Source organism: Tripterygium wilfordii, chromosome 8 (genome assembly GCF_013401445.1).
Source record: "Tripterygium wilfordii isolate XIE 37 chromosome 8, ASM1340144v1, whole genome shotgun sequence".
Taxonomy (NCBI): domain Eukaryota; kingdom Viridiplantae; phylum Streptophyta; class Magnoliopsida; order Celastrales; family Celastraceae; genus Tripterygium; species Tripterygium wilfordii.
The window spans coordinates 2,296,871-2,316,313 of NC_052239.1; the positions used below are offsets into that span (position 1 = coordinate 2,296,871).

At 35.9% G+C, this 19,443-nt stretch overlaps 3 protein-coding genes across 7 annotated transcripts; 1 reads left to right on the plus strand and 2 right to left on the minus strand.

The window, feature by feature from the left end:
- The first annotated feature begins 2,285 nt into the window (after positions 1–2,285).
- LOC120003695 lies at positions 2,286–8,441 on the plus strand. 5 transcript variants are annotated; one of them, XM_038852726.1, is made up of 10 exons: positions 2,293–2,828; positions 2,918–2,995; positions 3,924–3,997; positions 4,816–4,971; positions 5,073–5,178; positions 5,411–5,593; positions 5,976–6,138; positions 6,597–6,913; positions 7,196–7,285; positions 8,013–8,441. In XM_038852726.1, exons 3-10 carry the CDS (start codon positions 3,983–3,985, stop codon positions 8,069–8,071), a joined length of 1,089 nt encoding a protein of 362 aa, XP_038708654.1. In that variant the 5' UTR covers positions 2,293–2,828; positions 2,918–2,995; positions 3,924–3,982; the 3' UTR covers positions 8,072–8,441. The 5 variants fall into 5 exon arrangements, with proteins under 5 accessions (XP_038708657.1, XP_038708654.1, XP_038708655.1 ...); XM_038852729.1 differs by lacking the exon at positions 2,918–2,995 and having other exon boundaries at positions 2,286–2,828; positions 8,016–8,441; XM_038852727.1 differs by lacking the exon at positions 2,918–2,995 and having other exon boundaries at positions 3,906–3,997.
- Positions 8,442–9,439: 998 nt separating this feature from the next.
- LOC120003696 (beclin-1-like protein) lies at positions 9,440–15,848 on the minus strand. The gene is made up of 10 exons (XM_038852730.1): positions 15,676–15,848; positions 14,625–14,950; positions 14,331–14,501; positions 13,849–13,973; positions 13,643–13,691; positions 12,960–13,118; positions 12,033–12,118; positions 10,821–10,892; positions 10,298–10,447; positions 9,440–9,830 (listed from the first exon to the last, which is right to left on the minus strand). Exons 1-10 carry the CDS (start codon positions 15,827–15,829, stop codon positions 9,560–9,562), a joined length of 1,563 nt encoding a protein of 520 aa, XP_038708658.1. The 5' UTR covers positions 15,830–15,848; the 3' UTR covers positions 9,440–9,559.
- A 541-nt stretch (positions 15,849–16,389) lies between these two features.
- Positions 16,390–19,399, minus strand: LOC120003706 (putative RING-H2 finger protein ATL21A). Its single transcript, XM_038852753.1, has 3 exons — positions 19,079–19,399; positions 17,678–18,280; positions 16,390–17,083 (listed from the first exon to the last, which is right to left on the minus strand). Exons 1-3 carry the CDS (start codon positions 19,197–19,199, stop codon positions 16,665–16,667), a joined length of 1,143 nt encoding a protein of 380 aa, XP_038708681.1. The 5' UTR covers positions 19,200–19,399; the 3' UTR covers positions 16,390–16,664.
- Between the last annotated feature and the right edge of the window lie 44 nt (positions 19,400–19,443).

The window sequence follows — 19,443 nt, forward strand, 5'->3', positions numbered from 1 at the left end:
TCTCTAGTTCATCCAAATTGAATCCCGCCACATATTAATTTGAATTGTTGGAAATCTTGATCATGATTTAAAATTGCTTCTAATAATTTACTTCTTGTATATTCCCATGGTGTTATGATTTGAAGAATTTGATAGCGATGAGAATGAGATGGGAAGTAAAATAATGAGGCGAGAGAGGTTGGCGCGAGAGGTTTGGCTCAGTCTAATCAACTTGAGGTATTATCCATTCCGGACCAAATACTCTCATGGTTTTATCATTTAAAAGGGTCTTCAAGTGTTTGAGGTTACACTTCATCTTATAAACCAAACCATTTGCTTTCACCAAAGTGTTACCCTCAAATTAAGCAAAATAAAAAAGAATGAAAGCTACAATGATTATGATATACCATGATCAAATTGAGATGTGGATTCACAAAGAAAAAACATACAATGAAATTATGGGAAGTGGTCCTGGGGATGCACACAACAGATATACAAGATCTGGGATCTCCGATATGGGCAAAGGAGATCCTATCAATAGTATTGTTTGGACCACATAGAGAATGATAATTGTGTTTGTGGGGTAGCAAGACAAAAAATCAACAACTTGGGTTGCATGTTCGTCATTATCTTAAATTAACAAATGTCTACCCACTTACACATTTTTGTTCAACTTCCCATTTTAGTTCAATTCAAAAGCAATATAGTTGTTGATGTTGTCAGCATGAGCTTTGTGTCATAAAATCCACACCCCTTATACACATCAACAATATTATTCGTTTTGGATTATTCCGTTCCCGATGATACATCAGATCCACACTGTTTTGTTATTCATGAGACCGACTATTAGTGGCCAAAACCCAATTCACTGGACAAGTCCAGCTACTACACGGGCCAAAGCCCAACTCACCAAACTCATAAAAAAATATTTGTTGCAAGTAAGAGGATGAGTTTTGTTTAATAAACCACTCGATTAGATCACACCCAATTGATGTGGGATTTTCTATTGGCAACACTCTCTACTTTCTTCTGGAGTTTGGACTCAAGTTCACAATTAGACTATAAGAGAGGAGCTAGTTGATTTTAGGATTTGTTGAACGAGCAAGGTTATTGATCTATCTTGGGACACTTGCATATATTTTTTTGACAGATTTTATATTTTACCTATTCTAAGATCACTTTCTAACAATTGCATAGCATCTCTGTCCAACAACAAATTGCATCAATATCTCAAAAAAATTAAAATATTACTTGTTTACATATAGATTTTTTTAGAATATCGTGCTCAATAGATATTCTATTATATATTACATTTTATATTTAGTGATTGCAAAGTACTTCTAGAGATTCTCTTGACAAAGTCTCTATCAAACAATTTTCTTAGGTACTTGCATCGTTAATCATTCATACTACTACAATTAACTCATTCTCTTTCTTTATTTTTTAACTAGAACCGTCTGGCTTGCATGCAAGGGTAGGTTGACCTAAGTGGGATCAAATTCAGGACCTCCTAGGTTCATAAGGTTTAGCCCTAAAGAAATTCTCAAAATAGATTATCATCCAAGTGGTTTACCCCAATCTCCCTTCGACACCATAATTCAATAATTCCCATTAAATTTCAGGTGAATCAACTGTCTCTAATAATTAATTCCAAAAAATACAACTATATATTAAAAAGGCAAATGTTGTCAATAAAAATAACTTAACAAACCGTCGTAAAAAGAAGTATGAAAACACACCTAAGCCTTTTGATTATGTAATGTTTTTTTGCATCTATAGGGAAATAATATTACCAATGAAAAGTACCGTACTAAGTAGCTATAAATTTATTTATTTATTAGAATTTTATTGATTTGTGGTGGTTGATATTTTCCATTTTCAATTCCTATAAATGTTGAAAATATTAAAAGAAGTCTAAAACAAGAAGAAAAAAAAAGAAGGAAAAACACAAACCAGCATATCAAGAATTAAAATAGAAAAGCAAGTAAGTGTGGAATCATAAAAGCAAAGAGACCATCTGATTGGTTGATTATCGGCTAAAAATCACGGACTCCTCGTGATTAACCATTAAAAGCCGAAGCTGAGCCGTGTAAGAATTTCCAGATATTTATTTTTCTCTCTTATAATAATAATAGTAATAATAATAGAGAATAGCTCCTATGACACTCATACTGATCTGTGTGATATCTTGTAATCGGGTTCGACTCTCCCTCCTCTTCCCTTGACCTCATACTCTAGTGTGTGGTGTCTCGTAATCAAGTTCGAGACTCTCCAACCCCTTTTCTTGAATTAAAAAATAAAAAAGATTTTAATAATTGATATGTCATTTTTTGATTCAATAATTAAATTTTGTTTTGTGACCTCTATCCCTCAATAAAAGGCGAGATGAATTATTATTTTTGAAAATTTTTTTTATTTATTTTTAATTTGTTTGAACTCGAAATTGAAAATTGCAGTGTAGGTGTTAAGAATTAAGAAACACAAAACTCGCGTGACTGTTGGGTGAAAGATTTTTCTCGTGCAGAGAGAGTCTGCTTCCTTCTCAACTTTTCTTCTTCTCTGTGGACTGTAATGTCTCTCCCTCTTTCAAATTTCGAATCCTCCGATTTCCTAGCTAAAATTTCATTCAAACTCCTCACAAATGGTCTATTTACCTGCAATTGAACCGTTCCAAGTCCAGTTTTTTAGCTCCTTAGTTTGTATCGGTTTTTGAATTGTTGAATTTTTTGCTATTGAGTTCGGCGACTGTTTGGTCTTTGATCGGTTCTTTATGCGAGAGATCTATTAATTTGTCGAAATTAAATTCAATCGCTGTCTGGTGTTTTGAAGAATCTGAATCTTCAAGTCAGGTAATTTTTTATTTTTGAATTCGTCGTTGCTAAATTTGTTATGTTAATCTGAGATTTGTGGGTTTCTTACCTAATAATTTACTTTTTAGATGTTGCTTTCCGATGAGCATTTTCACGGAATTCTCGGGTTATTTGATAAACAGTCATACTGATATACGGTGGATTAGGTACTTATGAAACACTGATTGTTAAGCTAGTGTGCAATGGTTTGATGGCAAGATGTGCAATGCAGATGGGCTATTTCTGCTCAATTACCTTTTTATTTGACGAGGTGCCAACGGCAGTATTTGAAATATTGTGTGATTTGTAAGCTATGCTTGCCTTCAATGGGGTCTAAAGCAGATTTTAACTTCATGGTAACATATCTGGGTCTTTTTTAGTTCTTCGAAGAAATTTGTGCTTAATGTTTGTGTGTTGCATTTGGAAGTTCAAAAGATGTTCTGTTGCGGACAGCTAATGGTAAACCAAGGATCATCTTCATTAGCAGAATTGCCATCAGCAATGTGCTTGCAATTTTATGGGTAGTACAACAGTAGTAGGACTTATGGCCATGGTGACTCTTCGAACTGTATCAGTAGCAACTTGGGAAATGCAAGTTTGAATTCCTCAAAAATAATAAACTAATTTGTTTAATTTGTGAAACATGGACAACCAGTATCAAGCCAGCGCTTGTGTTTGCTAATGGTAGCAATTTCCAAGACTGTTAGCACAGTTCTGATCGAGTAAATATATTATTCATCTGATGATCAAAGTCTAATGTTTTGTCTCTTATATCCATCAAGGGGAATTGGGCTATATTGCCAGTGTGGATTAGTTAGGGCTATTTTTTTCAACCTTCGCACTAAAGAAGAAAAGGAAATTTAGTCATTTATCCAACCTGTGTTTAGTTAGGAGAGTCTTTGCTTTTGCATAGTTTGATGTTTATAATTCATCTTTATATGTGAAAAGCTGATCTGCCTACAATATGCTTAATAAAGGGCTCCACCTTTTGATCTAGTTACCATTCATTTCCTCCTCTTTAAAGAATTAAACTACAGTTATTTATTAGTGCCTCATTATGACAAGTGTTTACCATAGTGAATTACGTGACTGCAGCTATAGCCAAGGAACATTCAAGTTATTAACAAGGAGATGCCAGCAGCAACCTAGCCGGAATGATGACCTTACAGGTTCCCTGATTGTTTTGTGTTGTCATCATGATATTGTGGAGTTTTCTGATATTTCTCTTCTTGCCAATGCTCAAAATGCTATTTAATAAAAATTGTGAGTTGTCATCTGCTTGGCATTGCATCATTGAAATCTGGTTTTGCTGCATGCGCTTTTAGAGTCTCTCTTCCTGACTCCTCTAACGTATGGATCCCCATTCCACATTTGTGTGCAGGTTTTCAGAACTGATCATTACTTGTATGCATTTCTTTTCTTAGCTCAATATCTTCCCTCCTCTTAATCCACACGAACGAAAACATATTTTAAGAATTTTCCTTGTTGATAATCCTTCCTATATTTTCCCTATGTTCCTGCATCGTTTCTTTGATTTACCTTCAGCTATTTTGACGCCATTGTTTTCTTATATTCTTCTCATTGTTTCTTACATATGGCCCAATGGTAGAGTTGTAGGGGTGCAACCTAGAGGTTACAAGTTCAATTCCTAGAAACAACCTCTCCACATAGTCAAAATTGAGACAAGGAGATAGAAAGAGAGAGTGGTGCAGAAAATAGAGAAATTAGAGTTTGTATTATTGTGTTGTATCAAAAACCCCAAGTCTGACCGTATATAGGTCTTACACACATAATAGGAAACCATATAAAAGCCAACAACTCCATCACATAATATATGGGGGTAAGGTTTGCGTACATTCTGCCCTTCTCTGACCCTGCCCTCTGCGGAGTTTACCTTTGAAAACCAGCAACTTACAAATTACAATATAAGAATTAATATCTTTGGATGTTTGGCTGTATGCTGAAGTGAACTTTTACTGGATTTCAGAACACTCAAGATATACAATCCTCGACCCAAGTCTCACATGAGTCTCAAAGTGAAGAGCAGAACAATCACTCGGGAGAGGCTCCCTTGGCAGACTCTGGCTCTGTATCCACTTCAAGTAATGGTAACAGAAAGGTTTCACGCCAAGATATTGAGCTTGTAAGACAACCTGTTCATTATGTTTGGTCCATGTATTCATTATTTTGTTTTCATTTTATGATCCTGGGAAAACTTACCTATTCAGTTTTTCATTTGCGTAGGTCCAGAATTTGATAGAACGGTGCCTTCAACTGTATATGAATAGAGATGAGGTGGTCAAAACTCTTTTAACTCGTGCTAGGATTGATCCTGGTTTTACAACATTGGGTAAGCCTTTAGATATCTTTGCAGTAATATGCATTTTACCAACATAGGATGCATTAAAGAAATTTTTAAATAATTTATGATAGCAAAGTATAAATCTTGGTTGGTACCTTGAAAATTATGACCTTGACTTCACCACAAGATTCTAACCTTTTAAATGTCTCTGATTAATTATTGTCATCGTGTTTAGTGTTTATTTTTTTGTTTAATTTCCTTTTTGTTTTCTTTCTCTTAGTTTGGCAGAAGTTAGAAGAAGAAAATGCAGATTTCTTCCGGGCCTATTACATAAGGCTGAAGTTGAAAAAACAGATTCTTTTATTCAATCATTTGCTTGAGCATCAGTTCCATCTTATGAAGTATCCCGTGCCTCCGAAGATTCCCTTGGCTCCTATACAAAATGGGATTCATCCCATGCCCGGTAAGTTAATCACAAGTTGAGTGACAAATATATTTTGGGGTTTGTTTACTTAAGATTTTCCATGAGAATCCAATGGTTATTCTTATTTTTAATATATAGAATGCAAGTAGTATGCTAGATGTCATTAACATTATCTTAAATGACCTATGCAAACATGTTTGTTTTCCATTTCCTAACTCATACATGCAGAAATTTCTCGAATATTTTGGTTCATTGCTTTCTTAAGCATAGAGTTGTTCTTCTGATCCTTGTATTAAAAGTCTTGGTATCTATTGAAAATACGTGGTGGTCGATGGTTCCTCCAAGAGTCAGTGGTTGTGTGTTGATATGGAATTTTTATGTTCCTTTCATTATTATTCAATCCCACTTGTTTGCAGTGCAGTTAACAACATGCCTATGGGATACCCTGTGCTACAACCTCCAATTCCAGCTCCAGGCCAACCCCACATTGATTCCTTGGGCTGTGGAATATCAAGCTGTCATGTGGTTAATGGGGTTCCTGCACCAGGAAATTTTCAGCACATTCGAATGAATTCTGGGAATGAGTGAGAACTTTTGTATCTTTGCCTTTTTTGAAGTTGACTCTTAATTGTTAATTTCTTGCACATTGCTCATATATCCAGTTTCATTGCCCCTTTTAGTTCATTCCATGGATTTGATTTATGTATTTGTATCTATTGATGCATGATTTTGCTGCATTTGTATATTTATTAATTGTTACTCTGCTGCGGAACAAATATTGCTGCTTTTCAAGGATATATCCACCTCTTGTGTTATATTGTTATGGTTTACGATCTTGCTTCAATGCATTTATTACCACAGATTAGGATAGATTTGTGGTCTTTTTCTTGAAATATTCTTTATTTTTTAATCCACAGTATGTTCTAATGACTTGGCATTGTTCAAAATTTAAATGAGTTTAAGTTTGAGAAATTTGGAATCTGATTTTCCTTTTTCAATACTCCACAAATCATGCTAATGACATCTGCTTCATACCTTCTAGGATGATGTTGGATACAAGTGCAGCTGAAGTAGCTCCTGTTGTTCCTTCAAGCAGTGTTATGTCAGAAATGTCTGTGAGTCCCACGTCTGCTGCATCTAGTGGTCATTTTCCTTTCACTGCATCAGACATGTCGGGAATGGGAGTTGACACTTCTGCTCTAGATACAACATTCACATCAGATGTGGCATGTTCAGTCGGATTGCAGCTTGGACCAGATGGCGGGGCTGGAAATTCGAGAGATTCCCTGAGATCATTGGATCAAATTCCGTGGAATTTCAGCCTCTCAGATCTAACTGCAGATTTGTCCAATTTGGGAGGTAAGTTGTGGCATAACTTTATGCTTTATACCAGTTTGATGTTGCAACAGAAATTGTGTTATAGCTATGTTATCAAAATCTAAAGTAATCATCATTTAACCTTGTCATAAAATTTACGTTCTTCTTTTCCTGACACTTCACAAACTCCTAAATAATCTCTTATGGAAGATTCTTAATATACTATATCATATTCTGTCTGTCCTGACTGGCTCCACAATCTTACTAGTTATCTATCTAATAAGTGTTGATTGTTCTGTCTTGGAATTGTTTCTATGTATGCAGATTTAGGGGCTCTAGGAAACTATCCTGGTTCTCCCTTCCTGGGCTCAGATTCAGAAATTTTACTTGATTCTCTAGAGCATGATGACATAGGTAACGTAGATCTATCGTTTTCCCTTTCCCTTTCCCATTTGACATTTTTTATTTTTGATGAGAGGCAAGCTATGTGTATGCATCATTATTTTGATGGGTCTTCCGTTCTCTGCGTAGTACAAGTTCATACCATTGATTGAATGGCCTCGTTTTTTTTTTATCTCGTCTTTCCTTATATTGCCACATATCTAGGGGAATGTTGTTTTTGATCATTTGTTTATTCAAGCATGTTGTTTTGTAACAGCACGTGTTCATCGTTAGTGGATGTAGAGCAAACCTATAAAAATTATAGTATATTTAGTTGCGCAACATGCGAAATTCATCTGGTATCATCTGACTACCTTTAATCCTTTGGAACACATCCTAAAGGCTCACATCATTCCATTGGCCCAAGAAGTGTGAAATTTTCACTTTATGGAATCTTCTTTTTTGCATCCATTTTTTAAAAATTCTTAATCATCTCTCTTACTTTTGTTACATTTCACACATTCTTCTTTCAAAATTTTCAAAGCTTTGGATTTCAGGGTACTTCGTTGTCTTCCCAATTTCAAACTTTCCCCTACTTCACTCACAGATATTATCATATCATTTGTAAACAACATATGCCAATGAATATTGGTTTAATTGTTTGATAATTGCAATTTATTTACAAAAGTTGAACTTTGCGCGCCTTCGTGAGTTTATTGATCATGCATGGACTGAAATACATTGTACCTTTTGGTTTCAGTAGAGGAGTTTTTTGTTGACCCTGGTCCATGCTCTCAGTCTGATGAAGAGAAATCGTAGACAGTGGAACATGGCGCATCTTTTCATTCAAATTTCTTAGAGCAAATAAGACTAGTATGGGAGATTTATATTAATAAAGACTAGTATGTCATCTCTAGCAGGAATTTGAACAACTGAACAGTCTTAGAACGTAGTACTGATCATTGCTGTCGTGCAAATAGGGAAATAGTTGTATTGCCGTCTGTTGTAGTTTTCAAGCCAGCAGAAGAAATGTAACATTTGGTCCTTTTTTTTTTCTTTCCCTCTCCCACATTAGACTTAATGAAATTTCATTACGGAACTTCGACATTCCTTAATATTTATGTATTTGTAATAGTTGCTGATGTAATTACCCTGTTGATCCATGATATGCTGTTCTCTCATTTTGAAGCAATAACTTCTTGTTGTGGTCTGGATAATTGGAAGTACTCTGCATGCCCTAGTTTCTCTGAACTTGTACGGACTTGTTTGGGAGAAAAGTGATGTGAGGTAAGGTGTTTGGGGTGCCTTGATATGGAAGATTTTTTTTTTTTGCCTCGTATAAATTCAATGGAGGAAAGACCCTGTCAAACATGTCTACATGCTAATTGAATCATTAAAGAAAGACGAAAAAGGAAACTAAATTGATTCTCGTGGCAGTCTAGTACTCTAGTCCATACTCCCACCATCAATATGAGGGGTGCCGGGGGTCTGCTGTAGTAAAAATTACAGCAGACCCCACTGTAGCTCTTTTGGAGCACAAAATTTTTTTTATTTAATTTTTAAAAATCATAAATGTGTAGTATTCGGTCTAACGAATCCAACGACATATTTTTTGTTCGAAACAAAAATCAAATTCATCGCGATCGAAACATCGAATGTCTTGTGTTTATATCCGATGGTCTAAAATTGTTATGTATTTTTCATGTTTAATATGATTTTTGTTTCGAACACAAAATATATCATTGGATTCGTTAAGAATAATACTATACATTTATTATTTTTAAAAATAAAAATAAAATTTTTTACTGACTTAAAATCATATTACAGCGGGACCTGCTGTAATAAAAATACAGCAGGTCCCCGCCGAGACATTTATAATTCTCTTACTCCCTTCTGGAAAGTCTATTAGTTATTAATCGATATGAATTAGTCCTGGACCTGTACTATCACCAATCAACAGTACACACTTATAAATATGCTATTTGCACAATTTGAAACCCCGCATCTTAAATGGTTAGCTAGCTGAGCTGAACATATAAGTTAGATGAGACGACTACTTACCTGTCAATGTATTTTCCATTCAGAAATTGATTAGTTTATGGACGATATGTCTTGTGACAAACGTAAAGATGGCATTTCATAACTTGTCTATTGGGTCTGTTTAGTTGGATCAATTTGCAAAAGTAATTTTGTTTAATATGTAACGAAAACCTATACTTGTAACTGCAATTGTATTTAGGATTTCAATTTGTATTTACATTACTGATATGTCACAGATTGCAGTGTGTCCAGAATTTCACCATTTCATCATTTGGACGCAGAATACTTGGAATCAGCACCACCCCGTTTTGCATATAAAGAGCCTACAGATGCAGCAACGTCAGGATGTGAGGACACAGATGCTGAAAGAGGCTGGAAATTTGTATTTCCAATAAACCAGTAGAGAGCCCATTTCAAATTGCAGAGTGTATGTCTCAGAGCTCTGGTCCAATTCTCCTGTTTATTGAAGCTCTGTGTAATCGAGTGGCTCTCCAGTTTGTCACTTTCATTCCTGCATACCACTCTGTCATTTTCAATCCTGCAGGTTGCGTACGAGACATTAAGAAAACACGGAAACAAAGTAATACAATTTCCTGAACTGAAGTCCAACAACACTCAAAACTTATAGAAAAGTATTTTTTAGCGGAAAACAAAATTGCAAATCCATGTCGAGCAAATATTGATTTGGAAGACTATGGTGAATGATATGGAATTTCCATATCAACTGCAGTTGTTTAAGAACTGAAATACATGCATCAAACCATTCTCTTACAGTTGATTCAACTAAGCCAATTCATCAATAAAAAAAAATCAATTCCTAACTCCTACAGTTGAAAATCCTGTTCTAAGTTAGTACAGAGGGAGCAAGCCCATAATTTAATTCAATAAGCCAATTCGTCAATAAAAAAATCAATACCTAACTCCTAGAGTTGAAATTCCTGTTCTTAATTTCAATCCAGATCAACCACGAAATAAACACGGTTCAAAAGACAAAAAAGAACTTACTTGTACGGAAGTCTAAAACATTTCTCAGGCGGAATGTTGTTTTCTTGATCTTTAGAATATGCAAACTCCGCAAAGTCTTTTAGGCATGTCAAGAACAATGTCATTGCTTTGTCATAACGAGTACTCCAAAACAAGTTCACAGGACCAAATCTGAGAAACACTATGTTGTTAAAACATATATGATATAACAGACATTGAAAGGATGAAATGTTCTGACGACCAAGTAGGATATGAAAAGTGAAAGGTGAATCACATGCATGATCCACAAGACCAATGAAGGATCTTTCCCAAAATACCACCATGTTTGATATTTGTAAAAATAATGAAAAAAAGCTGTTGGTGACAGTTGCCTACCAGATCACTAAATCATTTCAAACTCATCCATTAGATAAGATAAATCCTGACATTAAGCATAGCGTAATACAAGATGAAGGCAGAAACCAAACCCCATCAACCATGACTCCAATTTGACAAGCTGAACAAGATGAAAGGGATACAATGTAAATCAGAAAGGCTTACTTACAGCTCACACATACTGTTGTTGGTATCCATAATCCGAGGATAACTCCCCATAGGCAGAATTTTTATTCGATATCTACAAATTAACAGTTACGGATATCTCAAGCCTTAGATAGACAATTTTGTAGAATCCAAAAAGTCTGAATAGAAATCATTAAAAGTTTCTCTATTTTAAAATTTTCTGAATAATACGAACTATCCACAGATTCAAATATCCTCTACACATTGACATAACAGTAGCTATTTTGTCAAGGGGAAATTAAGGAAGAGGCAAACATGCCCTTTTAACATTTCAATTTTTCAATAATAAAATGCTACCAAGCATGCCTGTTGCTTAAAATTGGTACAGCGCCATTTGACCGTTTTCCGCATTAAAATCCAACATAAAGATGAATTACCAGCCACATCTAGTATGAACTCTTTAGCTTTTTCTACATCCAAAATAGAGCCATTCTAACTTGTATGTTTAACCTCAAATAAAAGCTAAAGTTCCATTAGCAAAGGAAGCAGTTTTAAATATAGAACTAGTTTCTAAAAACAGCACTACAGAAATAAAAGGCCATCCAGCACAAGGATCTATTCAAGTAAACGACTCTTTTCCCTGTGCTCAAGGATATATAAATTAACCATCTTTTTGCTCAAACATTGCAATATTACAAACCAGCAAATTTAGATAAGAGAGTTCATTATTTAGATAAGAGAGTTAGGGTTACAAACATATATAGAGAGGAGAGAATAAGACAAAGACTAGACTACCCCTAAGACTAATACATAATATCATAACACACTCTTAACAGTTTATATAGTCAAGAATATAGATTGGAGAGCTATTGCATTCAAAAGAACTAAGAACCAAGATCCAAGAGTATTGCTTCCCATAACACAACTATTGCATCAGGACTTCAAAAACCACTGTTTGGATTTCTCACTAGATAAAATCCAACAGTCATACCATTCAAAAGTACCTATTTATCATGTCACAAAATTAACTTAGGACTTCAAGCTAAATCGTCAAGCACAATATCAACATAAATGACAATAACCTCAGGGGCTTGTGCACCTTTGTACTTAATATCATCAATCTCATCAGAAAACCAACAAGAAGTAAATAAGCAACACGATGCAATTACATAAGGGAAACATAAAGCGAAAATTTCTATATAAGTTGTATTTTTCTGAAAGTGAAAATTCATAAACTTTATATTGCAAAGGATACTGAAACTTCGGCCGGAAATATTGGCACATCGTATGTAGAAGAAGGCAACCTTGGCCCCATGCAGCATTTATCTCATCCCACTCGACCTATATGATTACAAAACACTGTTAAAGATTAAGATAACCAACTTACAATTTCTAGAGTAAAGGGTACTAAAGAGCAGGATTTTAAGGTAGCACTTATCAAATAGCAAGAAGACATGGCTTGAAGTAGTAAGAAAAGCTCATGCAACCGACCCCAAACTTTTGGAATAAAGGTTCGGATGACGATGATGACAAATTAACAAATAGCATGAAACCATCACTCCAGAAACTCATAAAAAGAGGCACGTACTAGATGACAGCCATAACACAACAATGAAATGACGATTTCAATCATCAATGCACAAAAATTTAAAGTCAAATCACTATAAGGTAGCTTATGAATGAATCTTCCCTACACTTTTTGGTTCGATTATGAAGTGATCTTTTTGTCCTTTAGTTCAAGGGAAAAGTGACATTCTGTGATTAAGTGGCTGCCCAAAATGCTCGAATTAGCTTCACCAGAAACTTATTATTAAAAGAACAAAAACATAAAACACTGTTAGATAACAATGATGAAAAAATAATGTTACTTCTTAAACTAGCCTTTTCTTCCTTAAGTGTATGGTTTTTTCCCCTCGCATCCTAGAAACATATCCTCTTCAAAAAGCCTCCAAAATAGAGCAAGAAGTGGGCCATAACACAAGGTAGAAAGCCTTCAAAATAAACCATCTACTTGACAGTCTTTTTCAAACAGAATCATGGACAAAGAGTAAACATCTACAGAGCATAATCAATCCTGATTCTTCTAGGGTAAGCATGTTCTACACATCTGCTTAGGGTGCATTCCAACCAAAACATCTGCACAAATAGGATGAAAAATAAGTATTAAAAAACCAGTACTTACAGGAGCTTTAGGAAGCCGACCAAGTCGAAAATTGTTTATTGTCCCAAATTCTCCATCATGATAAATTGGGAAGGCATCATTGAGTACACTAGTTCGCTTCAAAAGCTCCAAATGTGCTTGTGAAACTTCAATCTTGGCTGAAATTGCATCTCTTTCTTCCTGTATACCAACCAGTGATTTGAAAAGGGAGAGATAAATACATAACTAAAAATCTAATGAATCAATAATAGACGAGGATTGGCCTAGCGACAAATTGCAGTGAATGTTCATCAAATGATATCAACATTGCTATGTCAAGAAAACCCTCAAAAGTACTTTTTCCTGTTAAATATACCACCATTCTAAGAAATTTATTAAGATTTCTATGCCTATGATTTTCAGGGATAAACTTTTAATATCAGTTCATTCATCATTTAGTTTGAAAGAATAAAAATAAAAAAATCCCACAAACATCAGAAAGTACTCGATTCAGTTGCATAAGAAATCCAAGAAATTCCAGTGCTTCAAAGCTTGGGACAATCAGTTGTAAATCACTTCACTAATTTGTTTGACTAATGAATATCAGAAACCAATTTTGGCACACATCAGTAGTTTGACTATTAGGACGATCAATCTGAATGAAAAATACAGGGCAATCACCATTTCAAAAGAATGTAGTGGAAAAAGGAGATATTAGAACACACCTGATGTGAAATCAATTGAAACTGAAAATTATTGAATTCCTGCCAATACCTGCTACACAACAGGTTCAAAAAGACTATCATGATCAAGGACTCAAGGAGAACATTTAAGATAAATCCAGCGAAAGAGAGGCAAAGAAAAACATAAAAAAAACCTTAAGTACAGCAAAAAATATATATGCATAATTCATATATTAAGCAAAACTGACCGCTCCTCCAATTCTTTAAAGCGGCCAGATTTCAACTCTAGTTCTTTCGATTGAGCGTCAGCCTCTGCCTTTTGTTTCAGTATTTCTTGGATTTCTGCTTCAAGTTTCCTTTCTTCCTCCTCAGCCTTTGAACAACACCAGTAGTAGATAAAATAAAAATTACGACTTAAGATATGATTCGATATTAATGAAATCATTCAATCACATTTTTCAAATAAAACAACTACAGCAAAAATTTCTTGAAAGTCACTACCAATACCCTTCCCCAAGCCGATGAAAGGAAAGAAAAAAAAAACTGTTGCTTTTTTTGTTTGTTTGGGAGGAAGGAACGAGGATATAAAAACAGCTAAGATAATAGAGTTGCAAGCAATGCTATGACTAAATTCACTGATTACTTTCTTCTGAAAGGAAGCTCACTAACCACTAACCACTCACTAATTGGCTGATTACCTAGTGCAAAAGAAAATAGTTGCGTAAAGCACCTTTAATTTCTCTTTAAGAAAATCAGCATCGCTAAGAGCATCTTGTGCCTCCCCTTCTAAGCGCTGAAGACAAGCTTCATATGCTTCATTGTCCCTATTCACATCTTCAACCTCCTTTTCAAGTTTATCAGATAAAACCCGCATGCATTCGAGGCATAAAGGTTGCTCAACCTAATAATGGAAAAAAAAGGTCATAGTGCACTTCTTCGCGCATAAACTTCTAACATCAACGCAAGAGACAAACCAAAATGTTTTATACAGAGTTTGAAACCAATTTCTTCACATTATTTGTACCTGTGTCTGGGTTGTCGCAATCTCGAATGCACGTTTTAGAACAGTAATAGTTGAGTGAAAGCCAGTGTTGTTTGGCTGCATATGACTGCTAGGTCCCCCTTCAGGTAATGATGACTGGTTTCCACCCCCATCAGATGCAGACTCGGACTTGTACACGACCACAAAGGATTCTTCCATGGTCTTTCCAGACTGCTGACCTGTCTCATGCTGAGCAGCTCCAGTGCGAGGACGTGATGAGGGCCCTTGTGCAGAAGGCCTTTGCTTCGGCAACACAACATAGGAATTATCCATACGTGTGGCACCATGAATTGAAGAGGCCTGCATTGCTGCATCCATTTGTGCCGGCACACAGCAATCAGAAATCCATCAATCTTCACTAACATACAACATACGATAAGCTAAAGAGCAGTTACAAACTTTTCCTAACAAACACATCACTGTACTGAAATACAAACCAACCATGATGCACATGGAATTTGCTTACTCAAAGGGTTTGATCGAAATGATAGTCAGATATATCACATAAAAGAAACTTGCAATGTCACCAGAAGGAGAGGAATCCATGACAATTCACTAAGATTCTGAAGGTAGCACCAAAGTCAGCGTATATCAGATGCACATAAGCAGTGCAAATTGTTCTTTTGTGAAGCTAAGCAGAAGCCGTTGCTAACTGAATGAAACTCGTCAGAATAGAGTGTGGCTGAGTGATATCAATAATCAATTACAATGCAACACATAAATTGCGAAACACCAAGTATCCCTAATGATTCAGGTATGTGTCCAGATTGCCACAGTACGATTCAAGTGCGCAACTAACAGACTGTTACCAAGTCGAATCTTCTAAACAAAACACAACACAGAGCACCAATTTTGTTATTCCTAAACAAAATCTGGCTGGATGAACTAATCCAAGCCAAGAATCAAAAAGAAAACACAAATTTTGGAAAATCCCCAACGCAGAACTGAAAATCAAAAATAGAAAAAGGAAAGAGGGTAGCAGAATTGCAATGAAAATAATGAAGTAATTAACAGAACGGAAAAAAAAGGTAACCGGAGCGAGAAGAAGAGTCGTTGAAGAACTTGTCGGCATAGGATTCCACTCCGATGATGCAGAGGGGGTTGTGGCAGTTCTGGCAGACCCATCTTGGCAGATTCGGATCCACCGGGAAGGTCCGACCCCTATCGCTCATATTTTCCTTATTCATCAATTTGTTCGTTTATCCTGGATTTTGTACCTGTAGAGACTTTACACGAATTCTGAGCTCCCGTTCGGATCCGAAGATAGCTAAATGACCAATTTGCCCTTCCAACCGAAAATATTTTGGAATTAATCTTTTACGGCCCGGCCCATTCTGTTTAAAGATCTATTAGTTCAAAATCTGATCAGGCCTTAAAAGTCTAAACCCTTTTGGATTGCCAAAATGGAACAAAATGTTGGGCCCATGAATTAGCCATAGAGGTGTTTTCAGAAATTGATACTCACGACCTCTAGATTGCACATATTGCAATTCTATCACCGGGTCAAATGTTCTTTTGTGTTTAAACTTAATTGAAACTAGCTAGTACTACATTGCTAAAGGGGGTGATTGCATATAAGTATGATATGTTTCACATGTGAACGGAAGTCTCATTTGGTCAACTATGAAATTGGTCAGAATCGACCCAATTCAAATTTCTAAATGGAAAGATATAAAAGAAACAAATATTTTTTAAAATGACAAAAAAATCGTAAATTTAGAGGTTTAAACAACGAAGTTTGGCCAAAAAATAGCGGAACCAATCGTGTACTGACCCAATGCAAATTGACGTTTGAGTCGGTCAGACCAAGTTTTACTCTATTCCAAGTTGTAAGCCTTTGACTCCTATTCAACAATTTTGTTGTTCAGGGTGATCCAAAGATGCATAAACCTTTGTGATGGTTCTTGTGACTTAAAAAAGTATTTGAGATAAAAGTTTGAAGGAGTAACAAATCATATGTACAAGTGTGAAAAGGAGAAGAAAAGTTTGAACACTACTAGGAAAAAAGAGGTAGGCAATGCACTAGACATTCTCTGTAGGAACATTGGCGTGGGGTGGTGAATTCCGGCAAACTGGACATGTACCATTCAACCGGAGCCACTCATCTATGCAATCAGCATGGAAGCAGTGTTTGCAGCCTGGTAAGCATCTCAGTGTCTCATTGCTTTTGTACTCTGACAGGCATATTGGGCAGCTGCCATCATTGAGTCCAGGTAGTCGACGACTTTCCCCAAGGACTACCTTCTGGTATGATTCAATGGTGGACTCATCAACACCCGTCGACACAATGGCGGGTTGTGGAGTCACTGCAGCTGGTATAGAGTTCCTGCTTTGATCCAACAAACACGCAAATATACCAATTCCAACAGCAAATATGATGGCAGGCACTCCAATTGACAAGCCAATGATTCTGAAAACCTCAAGGCCATTGGTTGATCCGCCTGGAATAGGAAGCGGATTAGAAAACTTTTGATCAAATTTTTAGGCACAGGTACCCAAAATCAATCACTGACTTTTTTCCCATTTAAGAGAAATGGGAAACACAAGAACAAGAAGAAAACAACTGCTGACTTACACTTGGGAGGTGATCATTTGCAAATTATTAGGGTTGACTTGCAAGAAATAGATAAGGAGGTTTCTTGGTAAGGGAAGTTTTTAGGGAACTTGAATAGATTGTTTAGAGTTCTGACTTTTGGCCTTTATATGGTGAATGACTCTGTTTCAATCCCCCAGCCACCCAATGACCTCATCAAATTGTTTCCCTCAGTCAATTTCATTAGATTAATGCCCATAACACAATAGATAAGCATTATCTCTGGTTGAGTCAATTAACACACAAGAATATGAAACTCAACTTTCCTAAATTGTCTATTCATGACATATCTCTAGCTTCATTAGCTCCCTAGAAAGCCCTGACTTGGTCATTTTTCCAACTATGTTAAGTTTATTGAGTTCATGACTCCTTAAGTTATGTGCTCATTAACCTGTGCATAAGCAACAGATGAAGGAAAATGAAGATCAAGAAATATCATTACCAGAACTAGACTCGTAGGAACAGCCGATTTCTTGGGTAGTATTGCTCTTGAAACCACAGATGCCACCTCTTGTTTCACAGGCTGTGCAGTCAGGCACAAACCATGTTAGCTTAAGATCATCGTTGAGGTCAACCGAGAAGCCCTTTTCATCTTGAGATGCATGCGAAACTGGAGTCGGCAATGTATCAATGATATCACAAGATGTAGACATTGCATTGACTAGACTCATGGAAGAGGTAGCCAAAACTGAGGCTGTGGAATTACTGAGGCAATTTATAGGAGTGAACCGAGATGTCACGAGCTCTGTGGGGCAACGAAGGAAGGTGTAGTTCTGATAGAAAGCAGCATTGAAAGGTGACCCTGAAAGATTAAGACTCAAAAGCCGTCCAGCAAGGCAGTTATTTGAGTCATAGACTTGTATCTGTTGAGTTTGATAGTTGATGTTGCTAACCAAAAAGTCACCAGAATACGGCAAGTTCAGAACTGTAACACCCTGATCGTTGCAGCTGAGGTTGAATCCAGGAAATCCACAGTTTTGAGGCTGCTTGACTTGTAGTGAAAAGGGGAATCGAATTGGGATGTGATCGCTGCGACAAATGAAAACTGGGCAATGTTTGGTTGCACATGTAATGGAAAAATGGAGGAGGAGAAAGAAGAGGACTTCTAAGAAATCCATGGTGGTTAAGAACTAATCTCAGAGAAGGTTAGGCATTATAAAGAAAGGGATAGTTTATCAAGAATGCACTAAATAATTTAAAATCTCTGAAGTCAAACATCATTAAAAAAAAAATTAAAGGCTCTCTATCTTTCATGACAGCAATTTACAGTAAATATAGTTTAGAGGGGACAAGGAAGCTTTTTCAAGCCAATTATATGTAATATTTTATTGAGCTCTATTACTATTGTCTTTGTCAGAAAGTAAAACTCTATAGCAATATCAGCATACAATATTTCAGCTGACTAGAATAAATTGGTTTAAAAGAACTCCTGTTTCCAGAGTAAGCAGAATATGCAGAAGGGATCAAGGGATAGTGAAGAAAATGATAAAAAGTCAATGAGGAATGCAGTGAGTTTTAATTCATTATCATTATGAATTCATAAGGATCAACTAAAGCAGCCATAAGAAAATGCAAGGTAATGAACAATAACTGATTAACACTTCTCCCCATTTGCTCTGGAGGATTTTATAAAACCCATATCGTGTGATCATACCGATTATCAGTACCAATGTGATTAAGGCAAGAGTATAATACTTCAAGTGAATACAAATTCAGATTAGTAGAGAACCACGAGTAGTTCAAATAACACTCATATGTGTGGTATCTCATAGAGATCTCGAGTTCGAGTCTCCCCATCCTCTACCCCTATATTCAAAAAAAAGACAGATTAGTAATGTTTTACCTTTGTTTTCTTGTAAATTGGTGGGTATTGCAACTGCATTGAAAGCAATAAGAGACTTCGGTTGCCAGTCATTGGGTTTCCCTGACCATGACTTTGAGATCAAAGATCGCTGCAAATTCATTTGAAAACTCAAATTATTCTTGTAGTCATCCAAACTTCAATGAATCAAAGAAAACAGTCAGATCCTCGTCTTAGCATAGATGATCTTAAAATCTAACATCAACAAACAAGAAGTGATCGCGTGCTCCAAATTCGAGCAGATTCAATTTCAAATAAAGCTCAAATCTACTGATTCAAGAAGCGATCGACATGTATGTATGCACAATCACAAAGCGAATCGATTAAGTTGAAAGCATGAATTTGTT

What these genes read in the sequence shown, in the direction of transcription:
- LOC120003706 (XM_038852753.1), bottom strand. Translation starts at nt 19,199, where the DNA reads ATGAATTTGCAGCGATCTTTGATCTCAAAGTCATGGTCAGGGAAACCC. An exon ending in CAATTTACAAGAAAACAAAG is followed by an intron (nt 18,281 to 19,078) that starts GTAAAACATTAC and finishes AACATTGCCCAG; the next exon opens with TTTTCATTTGTCGCAGCGAT. An exon ending in TTCCTACGAGTCTAGTTCTG is followed by an intron (nt 17,084 to 17,677) that starts GTAATGATATTT and finishes TTCCTATTCCAG; the next exon opens with GCGGATCAACCAATGGCCTT.
- LOC120003696 (XM_038852730.1), bottom strand. Translation starts at nt 15,829, where the DNA reads ATGAATAAGGAAAATATGAGCGATAGGGGTCGGACCTTCCCGGTGGAT. An exon ending in TTTAAAGAATTGGAGGAGCG is followed by an intron (nt 13,692 to 13,848) that starts GTCAGTTTTGCT and finishes GTTGTGTAGCAG; the next exon opens with GTATTGGCAGGAATTCAATA. An exon ending in TTCAATTGATTTCACATCAG is followed by an intron (nt 13,119 to 13,642) that starts GTGTGTTCTAAT and finishes GTTGGTATACAG; the next exon opens with GAAGAAAGAGATGCAATTTC.
- LOC120003695 (XM_038852726.1), top strand. An exon ending in CACGCCAAGATATTGAGCTT is followed by an intron (nt 4,972 to 5,072) that starts GTAAGACAACCT and finishes TCATTTGCGTAG; the next exon opens with GTCCAGAATTTGATAGAACG. An exon ending in CGAATGAATTCTGGGAATGA is followed by an intron (nt 6,139 to 6,596) that starts GTGAGAACTTTT and finishes CATACCTTCTAG; the next exon opens with GATGATGTTGGATACAAGTG.